At 36.5% G+C, this 15668-nt stretch overlaps 1 protein-coding gene across 1 annotated transcript in view; it reads left to right on the top strand.

Moving 5' to 3' along the window:
• The window catches only part of ITGA4 (integrin subunit alpha 4), an 82211-nt gene that overhangs the window by 34452 nt on the left and 32091 nt on the right, over positions 1–15668 (top strand). The window contains exons 11-15 of the mRNA XM_010368683.2: positions 769–863; positions 2180–2270; positions 2833–2878; positions 3562–3716; positions 6722–6876. Of these exons, the coding sequence (XP_010366985.2) occupies positions 769–863; positions 2180–2270; positions 2833–2878; positions 3562–3716; positions 6722–6876 (542 nt within the window). The remainder of the gene's footprint in view (positions 1–768; positions 864–2179; positions 2271–2832; positions 2879–3561; positions 3717–6721; positions 6877–15668) is intronic.

The following is a 15668-nucleotide window of genomic DNA, read 5'->3' as shown; positions in this document are numbered from 1 at the left end:
GAATATTATTTTTCTCCTTTGTGCTATATATTTATAGCACTTAACCATGTCATTTACTCAGGTTTTCTTAGTTGATCAGATCATTTTTTTCCCTTGGTATCATAGTCTGACATAATTATATACAGAAAGGTGATATAATCATTATTTTACAGAACAAATCCTTTTTCTGAAATCCTGTGTGTATGTGTGTGCAGATATCTCTAACAGATACCTTAATCATTTTCATTGGAGTAGGAATTAAGTTAAAAGTCATTTTGCAAATAAGGTAAGTCTGGACTCCCAAAGTAAAAATTCTTATGATCAAAATATTCATAGATTATGAGAAGTTATTACATGCGAGGCACTGCTCTAAGCACTTTACATAAGTTATATCCTTTTATGCTGAGAGTGGTTTTTATTATGATCCCATTATATAGGTGAGAGAATTGAAACACAGATTAAGAAATGGGCCCAGCCTAGCATGGCAGTGCCCAGTGGCAGAGCTTGGATCAGACCCCAGTGGTCTGTCTGTAGAGCCCATGCCCTAATCATTTTGTTAGATTGCCTCTCAGATGCTTCCACTCTGCTTTCTTCCATGTACAAACTATTGTGTGCAATCCTGTATATGATGATGATCGTATTTTATTTTTTTCTGTCTGAGGAAGACTGTTATTTTTCATAAAAGAGAGTTTTCTTACGTGATATGAATTAGGGTTCATTAGGTTAGTTTTCGAAGTTGCATTCTTTGTATCAAGAATTTATTTTTCCACTGCTTAAATTCTTGGATAGATGTTGCTATCGGAGCTCCACAAGAAGATGACTTGCAAGGTGCTATTTATATTTACAATGGCCGAGCAGATGGGGTCTCATCAGCCTTCTCGCAGGTAAGATACTATTCTATTTCCAAAAGAAGCATTGGTTATAATGTGTATCCTTAAAACTTCCAGGGTCATGTGGACTTTTTTTTCTCAATTTTCTCTTTCAAATACTTCACACTTCATTTCACCGTTTACTTATAGTGACAAATGATCTTATTTTAAGGGATTAATAATTCTTCAAACTCCCTTTTTCCATAAATAAGAGTTGTAGTTCATTTCCACCCTAGCTTATCTATTGACCATTAAATATTTGTCTTTGTATTTCATTAAATTGTATTCCGAGGTAATATCCATATGATTGTAAAATATGCCCATTTGGATTTGATTAACTGTGTCTTGGCCTTGTGGCTAGAGCTCCATATTTCATGAAGATTGCACAGGGAGATCAAACACACATATGATACTCTGGGTTTCTTTCACTGTTGAGTAGTAAGATGATAGCACTTTAATAATGTCTCATAATCTTACTCTGACTTCACTTTTGTATGTTGAAAAATCATGGCATTTCAGTGCCTAGAAAGAAAATGACATTCATACACAGAGAAGAAAAGTTTTTCTCTTGATATTTGCATGGAAATATTAGCTGGCAGTTATTTTTGATTAGGTAAAAATGAGCAAATGGTTCTCTGTAATTGATATAAAAGAAATGTATTTGCCTAGTAAACAAAAATACCAATTTTCTTAGTATGAATATCAGCTTAATGTTTATAAACCTGTATGTGCACATGAAATTAGACATGTGGAATAGAAAGTACATATCTGGCTAGGATTGTTCTTGTTAAAAAGTTGGCTTTTATCAAAAGCCTCAGTCATAAGCTCCACTAAGTGATTATAGACATCTTGTTTTCCAGATTACTTATTTAATTGTTCATGTTGGGAAAGGAAGTAAATACAGAGCCTGAAGAGACCTAAGGAAGCCAGGCATGGTGGTGTGCACCTGTAATCTCAGCTACTCAGGAAGCTGAGCTGGGAAGACTGCTTGAACCCAGGAGTTCCAGGCCAGGCCAGGTGCCATAGTGAGACCCCTATCTCTGAAAAGACTTGAGAGGGAGTCAGGACTATTTTAGAAAATCTGTACAACATAATTTTCCCTTTGCTCACAAAGTAAAGTAAAATTTTTTAGTCATAAAATAAATGTCATCTGTTCATTTCCAGCTGGAAAATTTTGTCACTCTTGGAAGTATTTGATTTAACTAAAATGCAACTTTGTTAGTAGATGTGCCAAGGCATGCCTGGGAAAGCTCATTATTTAGCTAAATCATTGCTTCTCTGGTATATTAGTATTCAAAAACTACTTCCCACTCAACTTTCCTATTTTTCAGAGAATTGAAGGACTTCAGATCAGCAAATCGTTAAGTATGTTTGGACAGTCTATATCAGGACAAATTGATGCAGATAATAATGGATATGTAGGTGAGTAATTAGTTTATCATAATTTATAAATTGGAATAAGCTCTATATAGATACTGCTTTATAGTGAAGTACATAATACTGGTATGAAAGACTTCATCTTACTGATAATTTTTTTAATTCATTTTTAAAGTTCTCCTTAATTCAAGGATGGGCCTAAAATGATCAAGTAATTCCTCAGCTTAACAGTGTTAGTTACTCAATGTTATAGTCTGTGTTTTTGAAAAAAATGAAAGCACTCATGAAAATCAAATAGATAATGAGGAAAAGAAAGAAAACTTATTTAGAAAGGAAATTTGAATGTTTCTAGTCCAAAAATTGAATTTTGTTTTAGTAAACTTTTTATCATAAAGTTTATGATATATCATAATGGGATGACTGTTGTACATGAGTAGATTCAGAGAAAAGAGGAATGAATTGTAAGATGTTAGCATATAGTCTCTAATTTTCTACAAGTAGTGTTTTTAGGTAATCAAAGGTGATACGTAGTTCAGTACTTATGGCTGAAAAGTAATTCTCTTTGACTAATGATGATCATTAATCTGTGTTGTTTTTTATCCTCCAGATGTAGCAGTTGGTGCTTTTCGGTCTGATTCTGCTGTGTTGCTAAGGTAAGATTGATATATGTCACTGCTTAATGGCAATTTGGTTTAATTGTAAATGATGGGAGGCAGTGTTTAAAATCAGCAGTGGTAGTGACCTCATGATACTCTTTTGGTATTCTGAAGTTTAATTATTGCACTTTGGGGTATTTTTTTCACCTTACAGAGATATAATTAAATCATCAAAGTCAATATTTTTGGACATTTAAATAAAAAGTTATTTTTCCCTGTGCACAGAAATGTAATTAGTATGTATACACATAATAAGAAAGACTCATGAAATTACTTGGTCAATGTAAACTGACAAAACAAATGCACTTCTTAAGGAAAAATAATTCTTTTTTTTTTTTTTTTTTTTTTTTTTGAGGCGGAGTCTCGCTCTGTCGCTGGGACTGGAGTGCAGTGGCCAGATCTCAGCTCACTGCAAGCTCCGCCTCCCGGGTTTACGCCATTCTCCTGCCTCAGCCTCCCGAGTAGCTGGGACTACAGGTGCCCGCCACCTCGCCCGGCTAGTTTTTGTATTTTTAGTAGAGACGGGGTTTCACCGTGTTAGCCAGGATGGTCTCGATCTCCTGACCTCGTGATCCGCCCGTCTCGGCCTCCCAAAGTGCTGGGATTACAGGCTTGAGCCACCGCGCCCGGCCGGAAAAATAATTCTTTAATTAATATTGCTAATTGTATTTCCTTCTCAGGACAAGACCTGTAGTCATTGTTGAAGCTTCTTTAAGCCACCCTGAGTCAGTAAATAGAACAAAATTTGACTGTGTTGAAAATGGATGGCCTTCTGTGTGCATGGATCTAACACTGTGTTTCTCATATAAGGGCAAGGAAGTTCCAGGTTACATTGGTGAGTATGCCTTACAAAATTAATCCTTGATGGGGTGCGGTTCTTTCCTTAATCCCACAATCCTGTTTGGAGCCCTCACCGGTTTTCACTATGGAGATCTTTAGAGCAGGGGCGAGAAACTACCTGATGCATACTTTTCCTCTCCATCTTCCAGATTCTTGTGTTGTTCTAACTAATGAGTTGGGCACATTAGAAGGCTGTAGTTGTTTAGAGATTATGAGAAGCAAAGGACATAGTATCTCTTGCTATGTTAGTTTAAGGTAAACCAACTGAGCTTAACCTGTGAAATCTCTTTCTTCATATTTTATCCAATTTCAATAATTGAAGAAAGCCAGGCATGGTGGCTCATGTCTGTAATCCCAGCACTTTAGGTGGCTGAGGCTTGAGCCCAGGAGGTCCAGGCTACAGCGAGCTGTGATCACACCACTGCATTCCAGCCTGAGCAATGGAATGAGATCCTGTCTCAAAAAAATAATAATCGCAAAAATATTTTTAAAATTGAAGAAGCTAGACCTGATTCTAATTTATATAAATAATATGCCCGTTAATAATTTACTGCGACTACAAGCCCCTAAGAACCCTACCCATTTCCCTATGTATAGACAACTTTCAATTATCTGCTCTGGAGAAAGTATCATCGATACAGCTCATCCAAAATCATGGTGGCGAATTCCAAATCATGTATATGTGACTTTATAAGCATTTTTGCTAGCAGATTAATGTTCCTAATTGTTTTATTTAGGCTAATATGAGAATAACTACTAGTGAAACTAGCCTGTGGTAGGAGAAGAGCGTATCTGGGCATATCATTTAAAGATTAATAATTCACAATATTTATGATCCTCTATTAGGACCTGTCAAGAGTTTATTGTATTCATGACCCTGCAGGCTGCTGTTTTCTAAACAGCATGAAGGGCCCACATACTTATTAAATAATACCATGGATATGTAATAGATGTCTCAGTATGCATGAGGTACACAATGAGCCTGTACCTGAAAGGTACACAATGAGTCTGGTATCTCTACTTTAGATCAGACTTATTTTTAATAGTGCTCTGAAAAAGTCATGGCCAGAGCTATAGTAATAAGAGGGTGGGCAAGCCTTCATCTAGTTATTGATTTGAAAATGGCAGTTTGAGAACCTGACCACACAGTAAATTACACATTAACACAGACAAGCTGATGGATAATCTGAAAGACACACACTGAGTAGATGAGGCACTTTCCTTTTATGTAAAACCAGTGTTTTCTCTACTAACAATTCCATTGTTACCAGATATTTTTAAAAACAGTTGAAGACAAATATATGAAACACATAAATAATCATCACATTATTAGAGAAACATATCTTAGAATTATCACAAAATGACTCCCAGGAGAAATAATTCACATGGTAAGCATGTTTAATAAAGCCAGGACATTTTGACTCTTACTAATAGTGGATTATTTTTCACCTCATTTTCATTTACTCTTTTTCTGAACTCAGGACAATGAACTTGTAGATAGCTATTTCAGTTGCAGTGCTGTTTCTCTGAGGTATTGAATCTCAGTTATAATTTTGAAATCTGCCGGGTGCGGTGGCTCAAGCCTGTAATCCCAGCACTTTGGGAGGCTGAGACGGGCGGATCACAAGGTCAGGAGATCGAGACCATCCTGGCTAACCCGGTGAAACCCCGTCTCTACTGAAAAATACAAAAAACTAGCTGGGCGAGGTGGCAGGCGCCTATAGTCCCAGCTACTCGGGAGACTGAGGCAGGAGAATGGCGTGAACCCTAAAGGCGGAGCTTGCAGTGAGCTGAGATCCGGCCACTGCACTCCAGTTTGGGCGACAGAGCGAGACTCCGCCTCAAAAAATAATAATAGTAATAATAATTTGAAATCCAATTGGCTTGGACTTCATTATTTTCCAACTAAAAAGATGACTGAAGGATTTATTTGAAATGTGTAAAGAATAATATAGCTGTTATGCTTGTTTCCTTGAAATAAGTAGGTAAAATTCTTCTAGAAGTGTAAGTTACTCCTAAAATATAAATGAACATGTCAAGAATTACATAAATTCTTTAAACTATCACATGAATTATTGCTTCTATATAATGAGTGACACCTCAGAAGAATATTATATTTAGCTTGCATGGCAAAGAACCCATTTAGATTCGTGAAATGGGTCTCACTTTCTTGGTAAAGATCTGGCTTGGAAGTTTTTGTTTGCTTTTAACATTTCTTTCTTTTCTTTTCTTTTTTTTTTTTTTTTAAATAATTTGGAGATCTTCATGAGCAGATGAATATTTACTATGTCAGATTTGAAATAAACCCTGCTAAACCGCTAGAATATTTATTGAGAGAATTTTTTTTAAAAATTGCACAAATTAACACTGGAAGGTCAAACTAGAAACCAATAACACGTAGAGGAAGGACAGATAATCAAGGCATAAGACTGGAAAGATGACGTTTTTAAGAAAACCATATACATAGATTTTGACTTAATCATGTGTTCACTTTGTGCATAAAAAATAAAAAGCCTTCAGATCAAACAAATCTAAAATTTAAAAAAAGTCATATATAAAATTAGTCATATAACCACATAAGATAGAATTTTTCCAAGTAACATTTGAGCAAAGTGCTGTGTCTATACTTTCTTAGTCAATGTTCTGAGGAAAAAATGACTCCAAAGGAATCTGAACCATTATGCAAGACTTTTATTAGCAACAATGTTTGTATTTTTGAAATTTTTATATATAGGAGGTTTAAGCAAATAACTAAAGATTTTAGTGTTAATAGAAATCTAGAGGAAAGTTCATAAATCTTTATAAAAGCAATTTTTAAAATTTATATTTTTAATTGTTCCCTCTTTCATATTTCAGGTTAGTCTTTAAAAAGCTGTTTAATAAAGAGAACTCCAGATATTATTTCCAGTAATCTATATAACTTTGACTATTATCACTTCAAAAATAACAATAGATGTATTTCAGTAAATAGATTAACTGCGATTCTCTATATTTTTGCAGTTTTGTTTTATAACATGAGTTTGGATGTGAACAGAAAGACAGAGTCTCCACCAAGATTCTATTTTTCTTCTAATGGAACTTCTGACGTGATGACAGGAAGCATACAAGTGTCTAGTGGAGTAGCTAACTGTAGAACACATCAAGCATTTATGCGGGTAATGTAAGCTATTTTTTATTAATGAGTATGTGAACTTCAATGCTGTTGATAGAGAGCAACTTATTGTATTGGTGTCTTTTTATAAAAGGTAGATAAAAGCAACTGTTACCCCTCCTAAACTATGACCTGTTGCTCCAGTTAAAGTATTAGACAGTCTCAACCCAAGTAATTCAGAGTCCTCTTATTGTATCATCCTTTTTCACCTTTATCACATTTGACCTCATCATTTGAAAACACTTGCCTTTTCCTTTCTAAAATTTCATTTTTCCTATCCCTTTTATCTGCTTGCCTAGAAATACACATCTTCAGTAGCTCAACTGAACCTCAAATCTTTTCCATGGTACATTTTTTGGGGTGGGTCAGGGGAGGCGGGGAAGTTAGTTTGTTTTTCGTAGGACTCCAATGAAGCAGAATACAACATGGCTGCTTTTGGATTATGTCTTTGTCTCCGTGCCAGCTTTGTCAGTGATGTCAGTGGGAACTCGCACAGTTGTAGCACGGTGGGGATCATCTGTGGGCCAGGACGACAGCTCTCATGATGGTTTGGGGTATGTCCTGCCAAAGCACAGTCAATTTCATGTTTCTTTTATTAAAACACTCATTCCCAAACTGATCATCGCACTCCTCACATTGGTCAAATTTTATCATATGAAGCCGTGCCAGGTCTTTTTCATTAGGGAACGGTGTACTTCATCAGAAAATCTATTGTCACAAAAAGCCAAACTATTCCCAGGAGCCCTTTCTGGGATTTCAAATAGTAGCTTCAGCTTAGGGCTTAATTTTCCCTTAGATACTTATTCCAAGCAAATGTAAGCAAGCATCATCAAGACTTCAATACACTATTAAATGCTAAGAGCAATAATCCCCATGCTATTTCCTCATTTCCCTTAACAGTTTTTATTGTTGTACTAGAATAAAGCTATTAGATGGTTCAGAGCCAAAAGTATAGAATATTAATGTAACCATCATTTATACGGTAGGAATTAAAGAGGTTCTTTTTTTCATGCTTCATGGATGTCATTTTACTTACCTTAGTCAATTGTAGAGACAAATATTGAGATCGTTTTAAAGGCAATAAAAGGGCCAACATTAGATATTCACAAAGAAACACGTTGTGTTAAAAATTTGCAAAAGTGATCTGGTTTATTTAGTCCTGTGTTTCTTGTCATCGTTCCTATAAATAAGGGATCATCAAAATTGTATACCTTTTTTGGAGTAAATTTGTAGCAGAAATGATTAGCAAAGGTAAGTGCTTTGTTGCATGTATATTTGTAGTGTTATCATGGTTTTGATGGTAGCAGGATTCAGCTATTGCCTTTGTACCATATTGCAAATATTAAATGATAGCACTTACTGCTGGGATTGCACATGGCAAACGCAACTAATAACAGAGCTCTAACTCTAGAGCCAGTATTCTTAACCAGTACATGTTCTGTGTTACAAGAAAGATAGAGGTCTATAATGAAATTTTAGAAAGCCATTTTTTTTTTTAAGATGGAGTCTTGGTCTGTTGCCAAGGCTGACTTTTTAAAAATGATCGTTTCCTTCAGTATCTTTTTCTATTCCTAAGTTACCTTGCTTGTGTTTGGAACACTTTTAAAACTCATATAGAAAGGCAAAAAGTTACTCCAACCCTCTCCTTTGTAACAAACCCACACAGAAGATAAGAACCACAGTTGCAGCTACCCTGAATTTGAGTTCTGTCAAGGAGCTGCAGCTGTTACTTAAGAAGGTATAGGAATGTAATGAGTGTATTTCCCACCCCCACCAGGGTGATAGCCCAAGGAATTAGGAAACATTAACACTCTTAAGTTTCTACAGTCTGAAAGCATAAGACAGCAATCTGAATTCTTCCGTCTTCCTAATACTAGAAAAGAAGATGCATAGCGGTTGGGATGCCTGGGTTGTTCCTGTGTTCCATAAAACACATCTGGTACCATGGTACCAGGAGTGGGAGTGTTAACATATGTATCTATTTTGTCTCTGCATTCCTTACAATGAAATGAAGTGACATTTGTTAATTATATACTCCGCCCACAATCCCCACTTGTCAGAGGACTCCCTGCCTGCCTGTTGGTTGGAGATGCTTTACTCGTATAGTTGTCCCTACTGGCCATTCACTCAATTAATTTGATATTTATTGAGTACTTACATTGTGTCAAATTCTGTATATATCAGTGAATGGGACATATAAAGATTACTACCCTCATGGAGCTTATAGTCTACTGGGGTGAGACAAAAAAAAATGATAAAAATATACATTCTATAGTATTTTGGAAGATACGGGTGATAAAGAAAAAAGGAGGGCAGAGTACAGAAATGTGCAATGCTGGAGAAGGAGTGAAGTGTACAATGTTAAACAGGATACTCAGAGTAGGCTTCATTCAGAAAGTGACATCTGAGCAAAGACGTGAAGGAAGTGAGGAAGTTGCCCATGTAGATATCTAGGGCAGTTGTTCTTAGTTTTAGGGTGTAATAGCAACACCTGTAGGGCTTCTGAAAACACAAATTGCTGGTCCCATCTAGAATCCCTGATTTAGTAGGTCTGCAGTAAGGCCTGAGAATTTGCATTTCTGCAGAGTTCCCAGGGGACCCATCCTTTGAGAACACCTGGTTCAGGAAAAGAGTATTCCAGTGAGAAAAACTTGAGTCAAAGGCCTGAAGAATGTACCTGGTTATTTTAAAGAACAATAGGGAGGCAAGGATGGCTAGAAATGTAAGCAAAGGGAAGAATGGCGGAAGAAGAGATTATGCAAAACCTGTGGCTTTTTCTCTGAGAGAAAGGTGGATCTATAACAGCATTTTGTCAGAGAAGTCACATGATCTAACATAGGTATACAAGGGAACACTCTAGCTGCTGTGTTGTGAATAGAGTAGGAGATAAAGAGTTGACACATGGAGAAGAGGCTACTGTGGTAACACAGGGGAGAGATGGTTCCAACAAAAGTGGTGGCAGTGGATATGGTGAGAAGTAGTCGAAGTCAAGTTGCTGACATCCAATTTACAATTTGCTGACAGACTGGATGTCTGGCATCTGAGAAAGAGGCTCTATGATGACTCCAGGGTCTTTAGCCTGAGCCACTTGGAGAATGTAGTTTTCATCAATTGAGACAATATTGCAGGAGAACACCTTTTGAGTGGAAAATTTTAGAGTTCAGTCATGGGCCTGCTAGCTAGAGAGACCTATTTTAAGTGTAAATATCAATTAAGCCTTTGTATATACTCATCTTGAGTTGAGGACAGGCAGAGAACAGGAAAGGTAACAATATATCTTTGGCATATGGATGGTATTTAAAATCATATTAAGATGGCTGAGATCAGAAGAGGGCCAGTGTCTGCACTCTGGGCCCCTACAACATGAAGAGGTTGGCAAGAAGAGGCCCACAGGGGAGATAAGAAGGTCAAATCAGTAAGAAAGGAAGCAAATCAACAGTGTTGGGCATCCTGGAAGTGAAGTGAATAAAGCCAAAGGGGAAAGCATGATGATGTTTTCCATACAGCAGCTTGATCGAATAAGACGAGGGCTGAAAACTCGCCATTAGATTTATAATGTGGAGGCTGTTGGTGGTGGTGACAAAAGCATTTCAGACAGTAGTGGCGGGGGTGGGGGAAGGAAAGGAATTGGAAGCATTATAGGTTATTCTTTCAAAAGTTTTGCCTCAAAGGTGACCAAAGAAATGGAATTGGGGGTCAGTAGCTGAAGTGAAGAGTTCTCTGGGTTTTTGTCTTTTAAGACAGAAGCATTAGCATGTTTTTATGCTGATAGGCATGCTGCAATAGAGTGAAAAACTTGGGATATATGTGACAGGGGAGAAGAGCTGGAACTAAATTCTTGAAGGCAAAAAGGGAAAGATTAAATGTACAAGTGAAAGGGTTGGTTCTAGATAGGCATGTGCATGGTTCATCTGTGTATGTGCTTGCAGATGCTGAGTAGATGTGATGGGGACTATGGAAGTTCTTGTCTGATTGCTTTAATAATCTCAGTGAACTAAGAAGCAAACTCATCAACTAGAGTATAGATGAAGGAAGTGGTATTTGGAGTTTGGGAAGACGTGAAATAGTCTTCCAGGAGAATGTGAGAGTAACAAAATACAGGGTGGTTGTCAGATGGTGTCTGGGACCACTTGCACTCATTGTCATAAACTGAGTGTAGCCTGTGTGTTTGTGTGTGTGTGTGTGTGTGTGTGTGTGTGTGTGTGTGTTTTTCCCCAGTCACGTTCAACGTTCAGGAGTAGACGAAGAGTTACAATTAACCAGGGTTGTGGTTTGATCAAGAGAGTGAAGCAAGCAAGGAGCATGCAGCAGGAGTGAATATACAAGGGAATGGTTATATTTTTGGTTGTGAAGTTGAAGCAGGCTAAGGAGGGGAGGGGTCACACCAAGAGGGTGAAGGACCAGGAAAGAAATTTCATCGGAGATCCCAGTACAATCAGCAAATTGTTGGAATTGACTATTAAAGAGATTGAGTTGCAAAGATGGCACAGATATAAAACGTAAAAGCCTTGGAGACCTAAAAGTGAGGAAAAGATTGAATTTTGCTTTTATTTTTGCTGACAATTCTTTGATTACCTTATGCAAATGAAAGCCTTTAAACTTAATTACAAAATGCATTGTGTTCTTTGATGGTGGGCAAGTCGGCTGTCAAAAAGACTCCAGATCTTAAGTTTATATAAAATTTATGTTTAAAAACTTATTCTCTTTTAATCACAATTCTTTAGTTTTATGCTAGATCTTCTTGGACTAGAGAATTTTTAATTGCATTTTTAATTGTCTAATAAGGATCTATATCACTGTCGTGTAGATTTTTGTTCTAGCATGTTATTTTTCTGAGGCTATGTGTTCATTTATCTGGTTTGTAGGGGAATCAGTTTTCTTAAGTCTAATCATAATTAAAATAGTATCACACAGGATTACTTTGCTTGACTGGTCAAAATTTGTTCCTCAAAAAATAAGGAAGAAATTGTCTTTTTTTTTAAAAAAAAAAAAAAAAAGCCGGGCGCGGTGGCTCAAGCCTGTAATCCCAGCACTTTGGGAGGCCGAGACGGGTGGATCACGAGGTCAGGAGATCGAGACCATCCTGGCTAATACGGTGAAACCCCGTCTCTACTAAAAAAATACAAAAAACTAGCCAGGCGAGGTGGCGGGCGCCTGTAGTCCCAGCTACTCTGGAGGCTGAGGCAGGAGAATGGCGTGAACCCGGGAGGCGGAGCTTGCAGTGAGCTGAGATCTGGCCACTGCACTCCAGCCTGGGCGGCAGAGCGAGACTCCGTCTCAAAAAAAAAAAAAAACTTTGTATTTTAGTTGATTATAATTAGGCCAAGCTTTAATTTTTGCCATCAGAGCCATATAATTATTAGCTTTTGCTAAAGAGTTCATAATGATATGTCTGAAATATAAGGGAAATGGTTAATTTCATTTATATCATTTAGTGTTTTATCTATTGAAATCCTCTTCTATTAGACATTGCTTTTTCCTCTATGTAAAAGGTGTTTCTCCATTTATGTAAGTATATGAAAATCTTTGTTTTTGCTTTATTTAAATATACAACTTCATCAAATTTTAGAGATTTCTTAGGACAAGGGATAATTTTGAGGCAGTTTTGATTTAGAGAAACCCAAACTGTAACTCGAAGCAGTTTTTAGACATGTTAGAGCAGCCATGGTAGTGAAACTTCCCTTGAAATGTTGACGGATGATATCTCTTGGTTGATCTTGATGGAATCTCTGCATCAAAATATCCCCTGATATTTGAGAAGAGAAGAAGGGTGTTACATTGGGATAACAAAAGAAGCAAAAGATTGCCTGTTTGTCTGCATTTCCGACAAAGCTAGAACTACTGGCTTAGTTGCTGAACAAAGAATGCCTGTCCCCAGAGATATTCTGAGAGACAGTGAATTCAGTGGCCTTAGCGTGTTTTATTAAAATCATGACATCAACCTACCTGTGTAGATTAGTTAATTCTTTTCTTTCTTTGATTTCTCAAATTCCTGAATTTTAGATTTCTGAAATACAGGGAGTTCATTTTGCTATGTAAATCTTTAGGTGACTTCTAAAACTCATCTTTTTTCCATAGTAATTTCAGGAAAACAAATGTGTATTTGATTAGTAGATTTTTTTGTGTGTTTTTTAATTTCATTTGCTTATATTGTTGAGTGATACATGCACATAGATAGCTTAATGAAATGTCATTTACTCTAAAGAAGAAATTTTTTAATGATAGCACACTATGGACTGATTCATATATGCAGACATTTCTGCTGAAAATCTAAGTGTGAGCAAACTATATAATTGTACTAATATGGTATTCTAGAAGTAAATTGATTATTATAACATTTTAATTTTTTGTTAGGTTGCAAGATCTTTGAGGCAGGATATTATCTTTTGCATATTTGTATTCTTAGAGCTAGCACAATCCATTACATAAGGCAGAAAATAATTATTTAACACATTTATGGATGCTATGTTCTTGGTGCTATTTAAAAAATTCTATAAGAAAAATCTGAGAATGTTCTGTTGGTATCATGGTTAGAGCATTTGTCTTGGGGGTGCTGTCTTTTCTCAGGAAATTGTAGTGTCAGATGTTTAACAGTTCTCTACCACTTGAGACAAGCTTACTACATAAAGGGACTGCAATTTTACAAGATGGTGATGGTTCAGGTACCAACCTATGTCTTGGTCTCAGCTTTTCCTTCCCAAGCCCTACATAAGCACCAGAGAGGTATTTCAAAAATCTAGTCACATTCCTTGCTTAAAGTCTTCCTATGTAAGAGCCTCCCCAACCCCTTTTATGTGTAGATTAGGTGGCCCTACTTCTTCTGTATTTGGGCATGTCTGTATCAGAATATTCATCCCCCACACTGTTTATGTGGATTTGTGGAACATAGATTGGGACAGGCACTGACTTTCAGTTTTGTATCCCTAGAGCTGCCTTGGACACAGTAGACCCATGAATAGATAGCTTCAAATATTTACTACTGACATTATTGTTTAGTGATATAAAATTTTTTGGCGCACCTTTTAAATAAATTAACAGGAGGACATGGGCCTGTTGCTCAGTTCTCAAGTTGGCCAGAAATACAGATTTCTATGAAAGTCAAGCAAGAAGACAGACGTTATATAATTTCAGGCATGTGCTAATTTGCATGCTTGTGGGCACCCTATTTTATGTAATTGTCCATAAAAATGTGGCATGAAATCTTCATTATTTTTAATATACATAGCACATGCCCATCCAAATTTTAAAATTTAAACAAATCTACTTTTTTACTCCCAAATATTTAATCACTTTAAGACATTTTGATATTACAGATTTTGTCTGTAGGTGGAGCTGCTAAAGTTAGTGTGTATATCCGTCAAATGCAGTTTTTGCAAGAGTGCATGTACATTTTATATATTGCAAGAAAAGTGTAATTAATAGCTAATTAGGATAATGATAGTAATATACACCAGATGTAGAGAAGACCTTGTGGAAAATTAATATGAATTAGATAGCATGTGATTTGGTCAAAGCAAGCTTGTTGAGAAGAATTAAAACAGTGGACATGTGGAGGGACAATCAGTGGCCGTCTAGCTCCTACACCTAGGGAATAATTTAATCAAGTTTGCTATTGTAATACTCAGGGCTTCAAGCTGTTCGGTTTTCACAAGTCGATAACTTGGGATTTGGCCTTGATTCGCAGCATTCCTATATGGTCAAGGTTTCATGTTGAGATGATCCCTTACCAAGTAATTTAATAAAAGCATCTCTGTATAAGATTGGAAAAGTAATCAGGGATCTTGAGTACTCTAATTCAGGCTCCAAATGTTCTAAATACTGTTTAATAAATAGAGGTCTACTCCTTGTTCTGTAACTAATTTTCTATTTAATGTTGATTGGTTGGCAGTAGTTCAGTTTTCTTATTCCTTCCAAATGTTCACCAGAATCTCTTAGTCTAGGAAACTGAAATTTAGTAATTCCTTAGTTGGCTTATATGCCTGCATTTTGAAGCAACATACAAATTTTGTCATGTCTGCCTTATGGACAGTATGTCATTTAATCATCACAACAATAAGGTATAGGTATAACCACCATAATTGTTATTATTCCAATTTTCAGATAAGATAACTAAGCCATGGACAAATTAAGAAACTTGCCCAATGTTACATAGATAATAAGTGGTGGACCCCAGATTTGAACACCAGTGCTTCACCTTTAGACCACTATTGGTTTTAACCACTATATACATAAATTGATAATGTTGTAAATGAAAAGAGAAAAAAAAATTACAACCTTTTTGTTTATAATTACGCAAAGATATAGAATAGATATAGTCTTTTATGTGATGTGTGTCATCTTTATTAAATTACTTCATTGATTTCTATCAAAAGTTACTATATAAATAATATAGCAATACAGCAATAATCTGTGTGATAGGTATTTTTTTCCCTATTCTTTTTTTTTTTTTTTTTTTTTTTTTTTTTTGAGACGGAGTCTCGCTCTGTCGCCCAGGCTGGAGTGCTGGAGTGCAATGGCCGGATCTCAGCTCACTGCAAGCTCCGCCTCCCGAGTTTACACCATTCTCCTGCCTCAGCCTCCTGAGTAACTGGGATTACAGGCGCCTATTCCTTAAGGATTTTTAATTGATGAGCTTTGAAAATAATCTATTCCTTACCTGCCTTGGGGCAGTAATGTTTAAGCCATATTGCAATCCTGAAATGTCTATAGATAAATAGAAACCTGGTCCACTGACATTACTCAGTAGGAGGTCTGTCAATTGCAGTGTCATGGGTCTACCCTGAGGAACTCATCTAG

Source organism: Rhinopithecus roxellana, chromosome 14 (assembly GCF_007565055.1).
Source record: "Rhinopithecus roxellana isolate Shanxi Qingling chromosome 14, ASM756505v1, whole genome shotgun sequence".
NCBI classification, from domain to species: Eukaryota; Metazoa; Chordata; class Mammalia; order Primates; family Cercopithecidae; genus Rhinopithecus; species Rhinopithecus roxellana.
The sequence above is the reverse complement of the archived record's forward strand: the minus strand, read 5'-3'. Positions and strand labels throughout refer to the sequence as shown.